The sequence below is a fragment of the Asparagus officinalis genome, chromosome 3 (genome assembly GCF_001876935.1).
Source record: "Asparagus officinalis chromosome 3, Aspof.V1, whole genome shotgun sequence".
Lineage (NCBI taxonomy): Eukaryota > Viridiplantae > Streptophyta > Magnoliopsida > Asparagales > Asparagaceae > Asparagus > Asparagus officinalis.
This window is the reverse complement of record NC_033796.1, coordinates 90438105-90452874: the sequence shown is the minus strand read 5'-3', so window position 1 is coordinate 90452874 and position 14770 is coordinate 90438105. Positions and strand designations below refer to the sequence as shown.

General features: G+C 35.1%; 1 protein-coding gene across 1 annotated transcript; it reads right to left on the bottom strand.

Annotated features, from left to right (window-relative positions):
- On the bottom strand, positions 3242 to 14470 carry LOC109834458 (probable galacturonosyltransferase 13). The gene is made up of 6 exons (XM_020402477.1): positions 14082 to 14470; positions 12190 to 12248; positions 11906 to 12061; positions 6098 to 6685; positions 5002 to 5304; positions 3242 to 4087 (listed from the first exon to the last, which is right to left on the bottom strand). Exons 1-6 carry the CDS (start codon positions 14347 to 14349, stop codon positions 3797 to 3799), a joined length of 1665 nt encoding a protein of 554 aa, XP_020258066.1. The 5' UTR covers positions 14350 to 14470; the 3' UTR covers positions 3242 to 3796.

Below are 14770 nucleotides of genomic sequence, written 5' to 3'. Positions count from 1 at the left end.
GGCCGAGCCACCCAGATAGCCACCCAGATCTGGGCCCAGATCTGAGCCCAGATCTGGATTGAGATGCCTATAAATAGAGAAGGAGGGCTCATTGTTTAAAGGTTGGACTTTTGATTAAACTTTGGAGGCGAAACTCTGCCGGATCAAGAGCTAAACCTCGGAGTTTTGGAGCTTGGAAGACTCGGGCTTTTCAGATCTGGTTCTTGGCGGTCATCCACGTCAAATAAGGCAGGAGTTCGAGAGAGATCAGATCTGAGATCCACACGGTTATCCTCCGGATCAAAACTTGGTTTTTGATCCCGAGAAGAGTATCGATTTCGCTTGGTCGATTTTGATTACTTAGGGCTATTATTTCCTTGGCGAAATAATCCCCTCGGCTGTTATTTCCTTTGTGAAATAGCACCCATCATACCGTGTAGATCCGACCGGATCAAGATCGCGCGGTGGTCCACGGATTAACCCCGGCGCAGGCAAAGAACCCACACAAGCAAGAGACCGCAAAACAGGATCTTGCGATTTGTTCCAGAAAAGGAAAGTTGTAATTTTATTTTGATTTTGTTGTAACCGGATCTTATAAAAAGACCGGATCTTTTGTAACCGATAAACTGTTGCACAAGAAAACAATGACTTCAATGAAAACGATTTTCCCCGCGAACACGTGTAATTTAAAATACCAACTTTGCAAAATCAACCTCTTTTTTGGCTAGCAGTGATGAACTGACTAAAATAAGATCAATTTTGTTAATTTTAGTATGAAAAGGTTAATTTTGCTAGTATTGTTTCAAAAAGGTCTATTTTAAAAAGTTCACCATTTTAGAATCATATCATCTCGTGCTCATGTGTATCTTTAAGAAATTACCTCTGTGCATCTCCTAGATGGTATATTGAAACCTCTTCAATCAAAATCCAATTACAGTGGACAATCTTTTGCATCCAGCAGAAAAACACCTTGGAATTATTAGAGGACAGAACCTTACCCTTTAAATACACCGAAAAGTTGGGCGGGATACTCAAGAAGTGAATAAATTTAAGCAAATCAGATAACATCCAATTCTAATGCTTGAAAATTTGAACTGTCACCATCAGTAATGAAACCTCTGCGTAATATATTAAGGTGTAAAGGTTATACTGATGCAAACTGTGGTTGCTAATTATAAAGGGGAAAACAACCTACTAATCGCCGGGAAAAAGTTACACAATCAAACTGCAGTGGCCAACCCATCTTCCAAACTAACATATTTTCCATGAAATGCGCGAATTAGTTGCTATAAGTCCAATTGTTAGTAGTATGACTCGCACAACTTGTCATTTGCATGGCTGACTTATGGTGGATGGCTGACTTATGGTGTGTTTTTTGTGCCTAAGATTGTTCGTAGTATACTATCTTTATCTAACTGTTGGAAAATTGGGTTAGAATTATGATTGAAATTAAGCTTTCAAAGTCGGAAGGTAACTTCTTTCGGTGTGATTGGGGCGCGCGAATGCATTATCCTGAAGAACAAATTTAGCCCCTCAGAGAGTATATCTCGGTGCAACAAGTTATCGGCAGCCTTCCCTCCAAGATTCAACGATTGTTAGCTGAGCAAGCATGCACTCAAAATGCTATAGGCCCTCAAACAACTAAGTTTTATTTCTTCCTCAACAATTCCTGGAATGGAGAGTTTTCAGAAAGACAATAGTGAAGAGGAAGAAGAGAGAAGAGAGTTATGTTTTTTTATGTGTTTTAAAGGAGGTTTTATATAGGGAAAACAAGATCGGCAATAAATCTTTGACGACAAAAGATTTGCTCCGGTAGCCAAACGACTATAATTTTATGGAGCAGTGAGAAGCTCAAGTCACACCCACGAGGCTCCATAACCTGAATTTGCACCCCCACTATGGTGGGGTTAATCACCTAGAACTTAAAATTAGAACTGAGATAATATGTGGGATAAATTTTTAAGGTGTTAGTCACATAGAACTAAAACTAGAACAAAATTTTACAGTGTTAGTCAAGTAGAACTCTAACAAAACTAGAATTGAGATAATGGTACAAAATTATACAGTGTTAGTCAAGTAGAACTCTAACAAAACTAGAATTGAGATAATGGTACAAAATTATCCCATTTTTTATTTTCTTATACAAAATAAGAGTTCTAGTCTCTCAAATTATTCCAAGTTTTAGCTTGGAACTAGGTGGTAAAAAACTAGAACTCATATTTATTTTGTTATTTTTTATTTTTTATATTCCTTTTTTTCCTTTGCTTCTTTCTTATTATGGTACTTATCACCATCATTAGACCATCATTATAATAATAATTATCAATATCTTATAGTCTAACCAAAAATTATTTAATAGTAAAGAACGTTATTGTAAGCAATTATTAATCAATAATAGTAAGTTTAAAATACATAAATACTATTTATATCTTCAAAATACATAAATATATATTTCATGATTATAAAAAAAATATCACAAGTTATTTTATCAAAATATCCCGCTTCACAAAATTAATCCTATTTATCCCACTAAAATATCACAAGTTGTGGGGTTTTATAAAGGGGGAAAATGACCTACGACAAATTTTCTGCAATAAATCTTTTGACATATATAGGGACGCTGTTGACGGGAATTTTATGTTGGTAAGCTCGTGGGTTTTATACAAGGAAAATAAGATCTACAATAAATCTTTTGACAAGTGTTTTATATAGGGAAGCCGTGGGCTTCATAAAGGGAAAACAATATCTACGATTTATCTTTTGACAACAAAAGATTTTCTCGAGTAGCTAAGCAAAGGCTATAATTTTATTGGGTAGAGTAAAACTCTAATTTTGTGTTCTATTGTGCTTGTGTGCATGCGAGGATCACTCTATCCCTAGGTTCATTAGACACACTAAGAAAGATCAACACATATAAACACTTCAAACACGTTCTCATTTTCCCATGTGAAACTAAAGGAAAGCACTCAATTTTGAAATACGTTTAATGCTAGCACTATCCACATGCACAGAAAGATGAACGAGATCGGTCTATAATCTCGAAAAGAAAGTCTATCCTTTCTATAAATGCGAAAGCAACTACCAAAGCATCCACCCCCAACCTCCACCTAACGTAAAAAATAAAGAGACTACATGTGCATGCAACTGGTACGGTGCATTGCAATTACAGGTGCAATGAAGCAAGAAGCCCCTGCACCTCTCGCAATCACAAGGTTTCCAGCTCCGTTTTCCCCGACAGATGCCAAATCTTCAGAGCATAAGATAAGCAAAAGAATTATATGCACATTTCAGTATTGCATGAACAGTAACCAGTATCCAACTATCTCACAAATCCAATGGGGTACAGTACAACAAACACTAAACAATTAGATGAATACAATAAACAAAAAAAAAACAAAATTTGGGCAAAAAATAGTGGGAAAGGACAAAAGAAAATATGTGACCCGAGTGCTCCGCAATTACATTTATGACTCTCCAATCTTGTTCTTTGCTTCTACTATTTGGTGATCTCTGCAATATGCTGCAACACCCACCAAGAATTGTGTGGGTACTGATATGCTTCACCATTCTCATGCGCATTTAGGATGATGAATCCTTGAATCAATATGATACTAAGGAAAAGAATCACTTTTGCCATTTTTGATGCAATTGGTTCCCTTTTAACTGTAAACGGAGGGGCACTGCTTTTGCTTCAACTGCATCACCCATCCCTGGACAAAACTTCTAGATTGTTGTTGTTGTATTGCTGTTGTTGTTTTGTTGCTTCTTTAATAAAAATACCCTGCTCCAGCTGCAAAATGGCTCAATCCTCCTATTCCTATTCTTCAGGTTCCAATATGTGACATTTCCTTATAAAGTCATTAGAGTAGTTTACATGCTTTGTCCAGAAAGGCTGCAGGTGCTTGTATCCTATCTCTAGCCATGGCTTACACTGTCCATTGTAATGTATCACAGCAGAATTCTTGACACTCTCCAGGTTAGACTTCTCTTGGTAACCCAACCCAAGCATGTGCCAGGAGGGGTCGATAGGATGCACATTGCCTCTGAATGCTATTAATGCTGGAGGTAATGTTCCGAGCTTCCATAAAGTCAAATTTGATCCTAGATTCTGCAACCAAAGTATAATTATTGGATAATCATAATACAAGTGCACTTGTTATGCATGTATATTAGTACGTTGATGCAATGGTTATTCTTTCCTCGATATATCCTTAATCCATTAGGCCAAGATGATTGGGTACCTATGTTACCTGGGTACTTCTGAGTGACGTACCCATACCCGACATGTACCCCTACCTGTAGCCGTATCCGTACCGAAACTTCTTGGACACTCCTTGCATATATGCATACATTTATTCAGGCATCTACTCAATTATACAATACATGTTTTAATTTAAAACACTTGTCAATACATTTTTCGAACATATATCCTACAGTTCATGCCCAATTCTTGAAACTCAATGGACATAAGTTAGGTTCCGAGCTATGATTTTAAAGAGTCTTTTGGATGTCTAGTTCAAAAACTAGCAATTTTTCAATTTATAATCCGCATAATAAAAGAAGCATAAGATGTTGTAGTAATGTTATAGGGATTTAAATTCACATGACACGTGAATGAAAACAATATTGATCTAATGTAAATTATTAATTCCAATATATAATATGTATGTGTATATAAATATTTATATAGTCGGGTCTCCGTACCCTACCTTTTTTTACAAACTTGTCGTGTCACCTACCCACACCCATACCTGTAACCATACCTGTCACAATAACGACACCTTTATTTTAAATTCTATAAAGTTGAGGTTTTCTATTTATGAAATTGAGGGGGTGTTCATGTAAAACACCCAAAGCAAAGGAGATGTTTAGAACATATTATTTAAGGTAAAATTGTGGTGCCATGTGTATTGTCAACAACAAGGCCTTCAATTTTTAACAGGGTGAAAAATGGAAAATCGCGTCATCAAAAGGAACAAAAGGTAAAATGTTTGGAAATAGCAAAATGAACACAGATATTACCTCCTTCACCCAATAATGATATGTGCTCCTGATACTTGTCTTTCTCCACGCAGCCAAGTCAAAGACATTCATCCCAAAGGCCCATGCACATTCATCAGGATCTAAGTTTTTGAATATAAGAGGATGAGAGAAATTGAAATATGTTCTGAATCGCTTGGACATCACCCATCCGTCTTCCCCTCTACAAGTTTCAACGGCACCATTAACCTTTCCTTCAAGATCAATCTCCCAAAGTGGCAAAAGGTCACGCTGGATAACAACATCATCATCAAGAAAGACCACCTTGTCGAGATTTGGAAAGAGCTGATATCATAAATACATGCAGCTAGTATCAGCATGTAAGTAGAACCAAATTCAAGAATAAAAGAAGAACAAAGAAAATCAAAACCAAGCAGGATTATGACGAAGCTGATTTACAGAAAAATCAAAAGTAATAAAAATCTTCACCCTAGGTCCTCCGTCACTAGTCAGAAGAAAGTGCAAGTTGAGTTGGAGAAAACCATAAAGCAAACAAATATTTTATTAGATATCACAATTCTACATCCTAAATGGGTTGGTTTCAGAAATCAGATGAGTTCTAAAAGGTGCAAGAAACTTTATTTCATTTTTTTCCACCAAATGCAATGGATTCAATGAATTGCTTCGTTTGCAAAGATTACTTATTCTATGATCTTAAGCTGCTCTTTTGAACAGGAAACCATGAGAATAAAAAGGAAATATGAAAGAGAAAGAGACGCATTAAAATATTTTACTCCTTTTTGACAATCCTGAATAGGCAAAGCTTCTATTCCCTACGTTCAAGTATTCAAATAAAAGAAAAATAAGTTTCAACCTAATTTCCATTCCTTTTAATAGGTGGGCTCAGATATATCCTTGATGTAATGGAACCATCCGTCGATCTCATCCAATTTTGTCCACTATTTCACTACAGGTTTGAAGTTAAATCCCTAAGATCTCTTTACCCTACTGGGTACATTAATTTCCAGTTATATTCCAAGAACTGAGTACTAAAATCCTTTAAATTCTAACACCTCTATCTTTCAATGGTAGTATATCTTAGTGTTTATGCACAGAAGTACTGGAAAATTTCATTTACCTCAGGCAAGTATATACGAAGATGGTTCAGTACTGAAATGTACTTTGGACTTCTGGACTGAAGTTTGGAAGCGAAAACCCTTGGGTTGTCGGTGACATTGGTCCCTACCACATGATTCCCATGATAATGATTTCTAACAGCAAGGTGGTTCTCTATAGCTTCGAGAACAGGGACATTTTCTCTCGTCAACCAGTCAAACTGGTGAACACCTTTCACCTCGATAATGGCTGGATATACAGGATACAAGGCAAACCATGAATGCATCCCAGGGTAAGTCTTCTTATCAGTGATAACATGAAAAACAATCTTTTCGGGTCTTGAAGAAGACTTCACGGCTGAGTTCACCACTACTGAAGCTGCAAGGATATTATCAGTGGCTAGAACAAAATGGAGGTAGGAGTTGTCAGAGAGAAAAGGTAGCGACTCTGGGGGTGGCAGCTGTTTCCTTGCATGAGCGTTGGAAGAGTACTCATCAGTCAACCGCAAGGAGAGACAGTGAATGCCTTTCGGAATAGCACTGGCTGCAAAATGTTTGTGCAATTGTTCTGCCAATCTTGATCTTTTTATCTCCTCCTCCATGAGCTCTATCTGCAGTGGCAACTGGTTAGTTAGAAAATAAATAAAATGCGTACCAAGGAATACTGCTAGGAATAATATGGACCACAGATTAAAAACAGATACAAATAATAAAAAAATATCTTCTCGAAAAAATAATGAGAAGTATATTAGGTGCAACAAAGAAATTTCTTTGAGTTGGAAATAAAAGAAAACAGCGAAGTGGGATTCCAATAACCAGTCAACCTTTCAGGAGAACAAATATGACAAGAATTAACTGCCAAATTAGCCAACAATAACAAAGATCAATGGTGTATCCTGCTGCGTCTGTCAAATGTGCTTCTCTGCTTGCTGATATAAAAGATAAATCTAGGGAACTAAGGGAATAATCACGATGTATCAGCGTTAATATAGTGTCGCTCAATTTTACACCATATGGAGTTATTTATTCACTAGAATATAGAAATTACCGATCAGTGTATAGCTGTTGTGTATACTTCACATAAGGAACCACTGTACCTCTGAGTCTCTGAGTGTCGATCATGTATCCTAATAGCAAATAGCATTTCAGCAGACACAAGATGCTTACAGAAGCATGGGAAATTAGTAAAAGTAAGGAAACATTATAATAAGTTGACTACAGTATATTCCAGGTGTATCTTAGAGCATCATTCATGTTAGCAATTCTGTGGAGACTAGCATTCAACAAACTCTTGAGAAATTTCCGATAGCAACTTCATGATTTCAACAGCAATTCTGTGGAGACTAGCATTCAACAAACTCTTGAGAAATTTCCGATAGCAACTTCATGATTTCAACAAAGAAGCATGTAACATATCTATAATCCAAACTCTTGAGAAATTTCCGATAGCAACTTCATGATTTCAACAAAGAAGCATGTAACATATCTATAATCCTCGGATGTCTATTGATTGGATGGTGAACTGCAAGGTAAATTTAAAGTATTCAGAAATCTGTATGCCCTAACTTAAATGGTTCACAAATATCTATAAAAGGTTCAGTAAACATCTCTACATAATATATTTTAGAATATAAATCAAGCGAATAAAGCATCAATGAACGGTTCTATGCCTGTGCTAGAAATTTGTGGAATGAACACAACATCCCTCACATTTTTTCTACTTCTTTGTAGTGGGGCCCCAATTAATATCTTCGGTTAGTACATATGGTAAAATCCAAACTTATCTTTACAAGTAGGCAGACATTACAATGAAATCACATAACTGATATATACATCTGTACTATAAAACACAACTCTAGCAACTACGATATCCATGCCAGACAACTATTCTTCAATTCTAGCAGGCATACAAACAGCAATATGCCCACTGCCTTAAAGGTCGTTATAACATATTGGGTAAATTGCAAAAAAATGACATATTGTTTCCCGTTTTATCACTAAAATGACCCCACTTGTAAAACTTTTCACTTAAATGACCCCACTTGTAAAACTTTCCACTTTAATGACCCCACTTGTAAAACATTTTACTTAAATAACCCCACTTGTAAACTTTTTCATTTTAATGACTCCACTTGTAAAACTTTTCACGTAAAACAAGCAACGACAAGCATTCATATCCTTACAAAAAAAATTTACAAATATATCCAACATGACATTAACTAAGCAAAAACAAATCAAAGGTATAAATGAGAAAAAACAGATATGCAACAAACAGAAGATCAATTCTCGTTAATACTTAAAAACTTCCATTACAAGATGAGCATTCATATGCTTACAAATTTGAGTACACCAATCCGCTCATTTTGCACAGATATTCCATTAAATTAATAAGAAAAAAACCACAAAAACACCCAAATACATATAACATAAGGGTAGTTTGGTGTAAATTAATGACATACCAGTGGTATTAAAGGAACGCATAGTGTTACATGACCCCCCACATGGGAATATCCCAGCATATTTTAACAGATCATTAACGTCCAGAACTTTCGGTCATTAAGCAGCAACATTTGTAATCATTTGAATATTTATTTGAAAAGATTTACAAGTGGGGCCATAATAAAAATTTTTACAACTGGGGTCAATTGAGTGAATTTTTTTTACAAGTGGGGTCATTTAAGTTAAAAAAATGTGAAACGATACATCATCTCTGTGCAATTTACCCTAATATATTTCTAGATATATCTCCATTTTCTAATTTTCTTTTTTACTCGCAGCCTCCAATTATTATCATCGGTAGCCACCCAATACTAAAAACTGAACTTATCCCTTTTATGCATAGGTTCACATTGCGATGAGAAAACATAATTGATAGACCCCTCAGTCTTACAAAACACAGCTCAAAACTATGTTATTTAGACAATAATTCTGCAAAATGCCAACACCACCCACAATTATTATCGTTGATAGCTACTTATAGCAAAAACTAAAATTAACACCCCTTCGCAGCTACATTTTACCATGCAACACATAATTGACGATTCCTCTGTATTATAACACAGCTCACCATTATTCTGCAATTCCAATTTCACTTTTTAGCAATATATCACTGCCTGAAGCAAATTATCACATATATCTAAGTATAGCACTGGCTGAAAGGTTCCATTCTGATTATTTTCTGTCGTATGAATCTTATTCACCGTAACAGATGACATCATCTTACATAATTTGTCTACATAGAATAACCTGTCAAGGAGAAATTGGACCATGGTTGCACGAGCTTAAACTATATAATTGAAAAGGGTAAGTATAACTAAATGCCAACTGGTCATCAAGTTTCTACTGCAAGGCCTTCTCATTTCTGATTAGTTACCACGGCAAAGAATTTCCAATCAGGAGAGGGTTGACATAAGGTCACCAGACAGTCCTAAACCCTTGGATAGTTCGGGTTTGCTAACAAAAGGAATAAACAAGATACATACAAAATGATTTGAGATCCAGCTGTTTGTCTGAGAGAACTTTTGGCTAACATGAATTCTAACCAAGTAAAGAAAGTCTGAACCATATGAATTAGAATTGATGGTCATCTCTCTTACTCATGCTCATCACTTGAGGAACTTGAGAAGAAAAAACTTGCAATGCTTTTGGTAGAAAGTCTGCACATGTGCTTTGATTTTATCCATATCCAATATGTATTATCTGTACTTGGATGAAATATTCATATATCTAAAAATTTGCAATGTGCTCCAAACATATTAAAGATACATAATGATCTATTTGAGACTGGACTTAAAACAACCTGTGAATGAATGATAGATTAAGATTTCATTTGACTTTCAATGTATGTATGAAGAATTATGCTTGCTCTCTTAACTATGATTTGTATGACTTGATTATCTATGATTTTGTGTTTCTTAAACGATTATAACCTTATAAATCTATGTTATATACTACTATACATGTATGCCATACCCAAACCACAGCAGCCTACCCTTTCTTACTCATCCGATTCTGGTTTACCTTCTTCATACTGAAGAAGATTTGCTTATATAATGTATAACTGCGAACAGATCCCCTATAGCATCACCCAATTGCAAAGAGACCCCTGCAACTCTATTTGTTATGAATGGACCCCTTGTAGTTCTATTTGTTCCAAATAGACACCCCCCCCCCCTTGAATTTTTTTTTTTAAAATTCTCAAAATCGTTAAAGATGTTTGAGTAGGTGGATAGACCCCTTACAGTTCTATTGGTGAGGATAGACACCCAATTACTTTTTCTATTTTTACTTTTAAAAGAGTTGAAAAAGTTCACTAAGGTAGGTTTATTAACACTTGGGTCAATACTACAGAGGGTGTACTCACAACAAGTAGAACTATAGGGGGTCTATTAGCAACAATTAGAATTACAGGGGGTTTCTTTGCAATTGGTTGATGCTATAGAGGATCTGATCACAGTTAATCTATACAATATTAGATTAAAGAAACAGATTGGGAGACAATAAAATTGGTGCATACTAATTTCTAAAGTCCAACAGAAAAGTTGTAGAATTAGAGATCGATGAACAAAATTTCGTTTATTGCAATGGAGATTGCTGTGAGTCCCAACAGAGTGATTCTATATATATAAAAAAACCTAAACCTAAACCTAAATCTTCTACTACTTAGTCTTCTGTATATTCTTTTTCTAAATTTTGGTGCCCGGACCCATCAAAAACATATGAAACAATTATGAATTGCAAATATTTCTATTTACCATGAAAGAAAAGATATGGTTCTATCACTCACTTCATTAAAACGCTTTCCATGAAAATTTTGTACATATGAAACAATTATGAATTGAAAAAAGTTCTATTTAGTATTTACAATAAAAGAAACGACATGTTTCCATCACTCACTCCATTAAAATGCTTGTCATGACAATTTAATACTTATGTTATTCTTCTATTGAGACTCAGCAGCATTTATTCTTTGAACGTGTGTTCTCAGCTTAAGTACAGTATCATATTATCAATTGGGCAGGTTTTAAATAGAGGAGCAGTGTATGGGACACTGTTTTTCAGTATGTCAATCATCAGAAGAATGATTATAAGGCAACAGTGGAGAGAATGGTGATGGCTGCAGCAGTTTATGGGGTGTGCCATGTAGTTTGAAAGAAATGCCAGATTACATTCAGATGTTGCTGCAAATCCTGATATGGTGATAAAGAGAGTTAAAGTTGCTTATCTACATTGTACAGATTCCCCATTACTCTTAAAAATAAGGAATGGGTTGATACTTTAAAGATAGTAGAGTGTTTTTGAGAGTTTGTTATTGCTTTATATAGATGATTATATAGCTTGAGATTGTACACACTCAGGGATGCCTGAGGTTTTGATGTAGTCTAAACGTTTACTTAGTGAATGGAAATTTTTTATTCATTGACCCAAAAAAAAAACTCTATTTAACATGAAACAAAAGATATGCTTCCATTACTTACTCCATTAAATGCTTACCATGACAATTTAATACTTCCAAGAAAGTCAAATCAACATTCATATTTCACTTTAATAATATAAGATAAAATGACTGAGTACTGCCATCATGAAATTGCCTTATTGCCATCATGAAATTGCCTTCCATCCGATTATTATTCTATGATGTTGATGTTGATGTTGATAATGTTCTAATTCAAGGAGTATATAAACATGTAGCAGAAAAGAAACCTAGAAAATTAGGTGTATAGCAGAAAAATAAAAGAACGTGGCCAGATACGCCCTTTTACTATTCTGCAAACGCCTAATCACAAGGTAGGGAAAAAAAAAGATGAAATAGAACATAGCTAATTTCATACCATGGCCTTTAACCTTATAGCAAATGTCTTTGCATCGTATTGGTTGTTCTTGACATCAGAAAGAAAATGACTAAATGATTCTGGCAACTCGACACCAACTGGAACTTCCTCAGAATTTACTTGTTCAAATATCTTGTACAGATCTCTTACTAGCTTCTGTTACAATCAATCAATTAACCAACATGAGTATCATCACATTCTAGTTCTTAAGAAAATCCTGCCGATCCTGCCTATTATGACAATTTGGAAGATCAAATAATTGTATCGAAAGAGAAAAAACTCACCGTTGAATCATCTCCACCCCTACCCAAAAACTTTGGTCCCAGTCGCCTTCCTAAACAATCTGAATGCAAGAATAATTGGTCATTATGCATGTAAGCCCGACAAAAAATTACTTATCATAACACAGAAATCGACATAATTTGCCAACTTAAATGTGGACAAGAAAATTTATGCTTAATAAAAGGCACATACATAATGTGAATACCTGTTGAACAAGAACGCAACATATATTTTATACTAGTAAGAGAATCCTACCAGGGAAATGCTACATTTCTGAAAGCCAGTTTTTAAAGTCAATAACTAAGACCCAAAATGTTCAAAAATGTAGGTTACAATTCCAAAATTCTAAAATGGTCCAAACTTGAAAGCCATTAAAATATTAAAAAAAATCGGAAAGTTTTGATGTTGTAAACTTGTAATAAAGTCAGTATTCCTCTAAATACAAACAAAGGGTCACAAAGTAGTAAACCTTCAAATGTCTGGATTTGAAAAATAGACTTAAACAGCATGCAGGCTGATATTGATATTAAAGAAACCAGTAGTTAACAGTTTGTAATTACCTCAAACGAAAAGAAATGGACTTGTGCAGTTAAGAAATAATAACATATGTAACAAATGAGTGTCATAGAAATAAGAAGGTTATGATGGACTTGTAAATATTACTAAGAGATAGGGGAAGAAACTGCCGCACTTAAAGGATGCTGCTATCAAGGATAAAATGAGAGAAAATTAGATGAGATGGTTTAGCCACATAATGCGCCAATTAGGAAAGCTCAATAGATTATTATAATTAATGGAGTAAGGAAGACTAGGGGTAGGTCTAAGAGAAATTGGTTTGAAATAATAGTATACAATAGTAGTTAACTTAAAAGAGGAGGTAGCACTAAATAGAATCGAATGGAAGAATAGGATTTAAATAGCCGACCTCATATATTCTGGATAAAGACTTTGTTGTTGTCATTGTTGCTACTATTGATGTATCTATAAATCAAAAACCAAAACAGTAAACTAAATGCAAAGCTATGAGCCTATCACAGCACAAAAAATGCAAACATATTTTTTGCATATAGAAAATATGGGCAATATCAAAAGCTAAAAGATGAGGTCGTTTTTAACAGTTACGGGCACACGACATTCATGAGGCATAAAAAGGATGTGGAGAGCATATGCCATCCTCATCCAAAGACCGCTCTTTCAAACTCAGAAAATCAGATTGAGATCCACATAGAGACTTGATAAAAGTAACACAAGCAAAAAAAAAAAATCACATGTTCAATTAACCAAGCATCTAAAGAATCTAGATCTTTAAAAACAAAAAAAGAAATAGGAAAAAGTTGAAATAAAAGCTAGCTTTCTAATTCCAAAAGTAAATTCCATTTCATCAGAAATCCCATAAGCAAAACTGAAAAAAAATCCCAACCTCATTCATTATCCTAAATCTGCAAAACTTTACATATTTAAAACCCAAATCACCAACTCCAAATTAATCATCCTACCAATTCAACCTATATTATTCCAAGTTCAACCACCATAACAATTGCCCCTGCCATTCTTATCCAATAATCATATTTATAATTTATCCATATCGAGCAGTAAATTAAATTTTCCCCCAAAATGCATTAAAGCAATCCAAACATTTAATTCTTCAATTGTCATCCTAAGCCAAATTTAGCAACATAAATTTCAAAAAAAAAGTTGCCAATTTTAATAAAAACCCACCAACCCAAATCGACATCCAATCAACTCCTAAAAAAATCATACCCTTGCTTCCCAACAACCAATCAAGGATTATCAGCTCATTCTCCCCAATCCCATTCCCAATAATTAAACAAGTAAAATGTTCCAAAAGAAATATCCCAGCTAACTAATTCAAGGTACAGATCAATTAGATTACCAAAAGAAGAGCAGTTGTTGACCCCTTCGAGCGTGACGATGGCAGTAAGGATGAAGACGAAAGGCAAAAGGAAAGCGAGGATAAGGATCGTGTGGAAGAGGGTCCTATACGAGAATGAGCGAGGAGCAATCTTGACAACCTTCATCAAATCCGAGAGATGCCCGCTTTCGGCACCGACATTGAAGTTGTTGCCGTTGCTCGAGGAAGAAGAAGATGATGATGATATGATAGTGATGCTTCTCATGCTCGGCGAGATCCGAACCTGCATCGTCCCCGACCCCTCCGAATTGGGACGGAGATTGGGGACAATTTTTCCTTCTCTTTTTCCGTTTTTGAGAGAGAGACGGAGAGTATTTTTTATTTTTATTTTATTTTTCTTTTTCTTTAAAATGGACAAAATTTTGTGAAATGGAGTATGCAAAGTATTAAATTGGGGAAGGGGTGTGTAAATTTAGGGATCGGGAGGGGGTGATGTGGAATTAGTTGATGCATCCTCGGTCGCAGGAGAGGGGGAGAGGATTTAGGAAAGGTGCGAAGTTTGTTTCAAGTGTTCATTCGAAAATTTCAAATTAATTAGTAGGATAAAATTGCACTAAACTCTCAATAATTTGCAGTGTTACGTAGTGAACTCCTAATAATTTTCAAAATTGCAGTAAACCCCCAATAACTTTTGGAGCTGCAAAAAACCA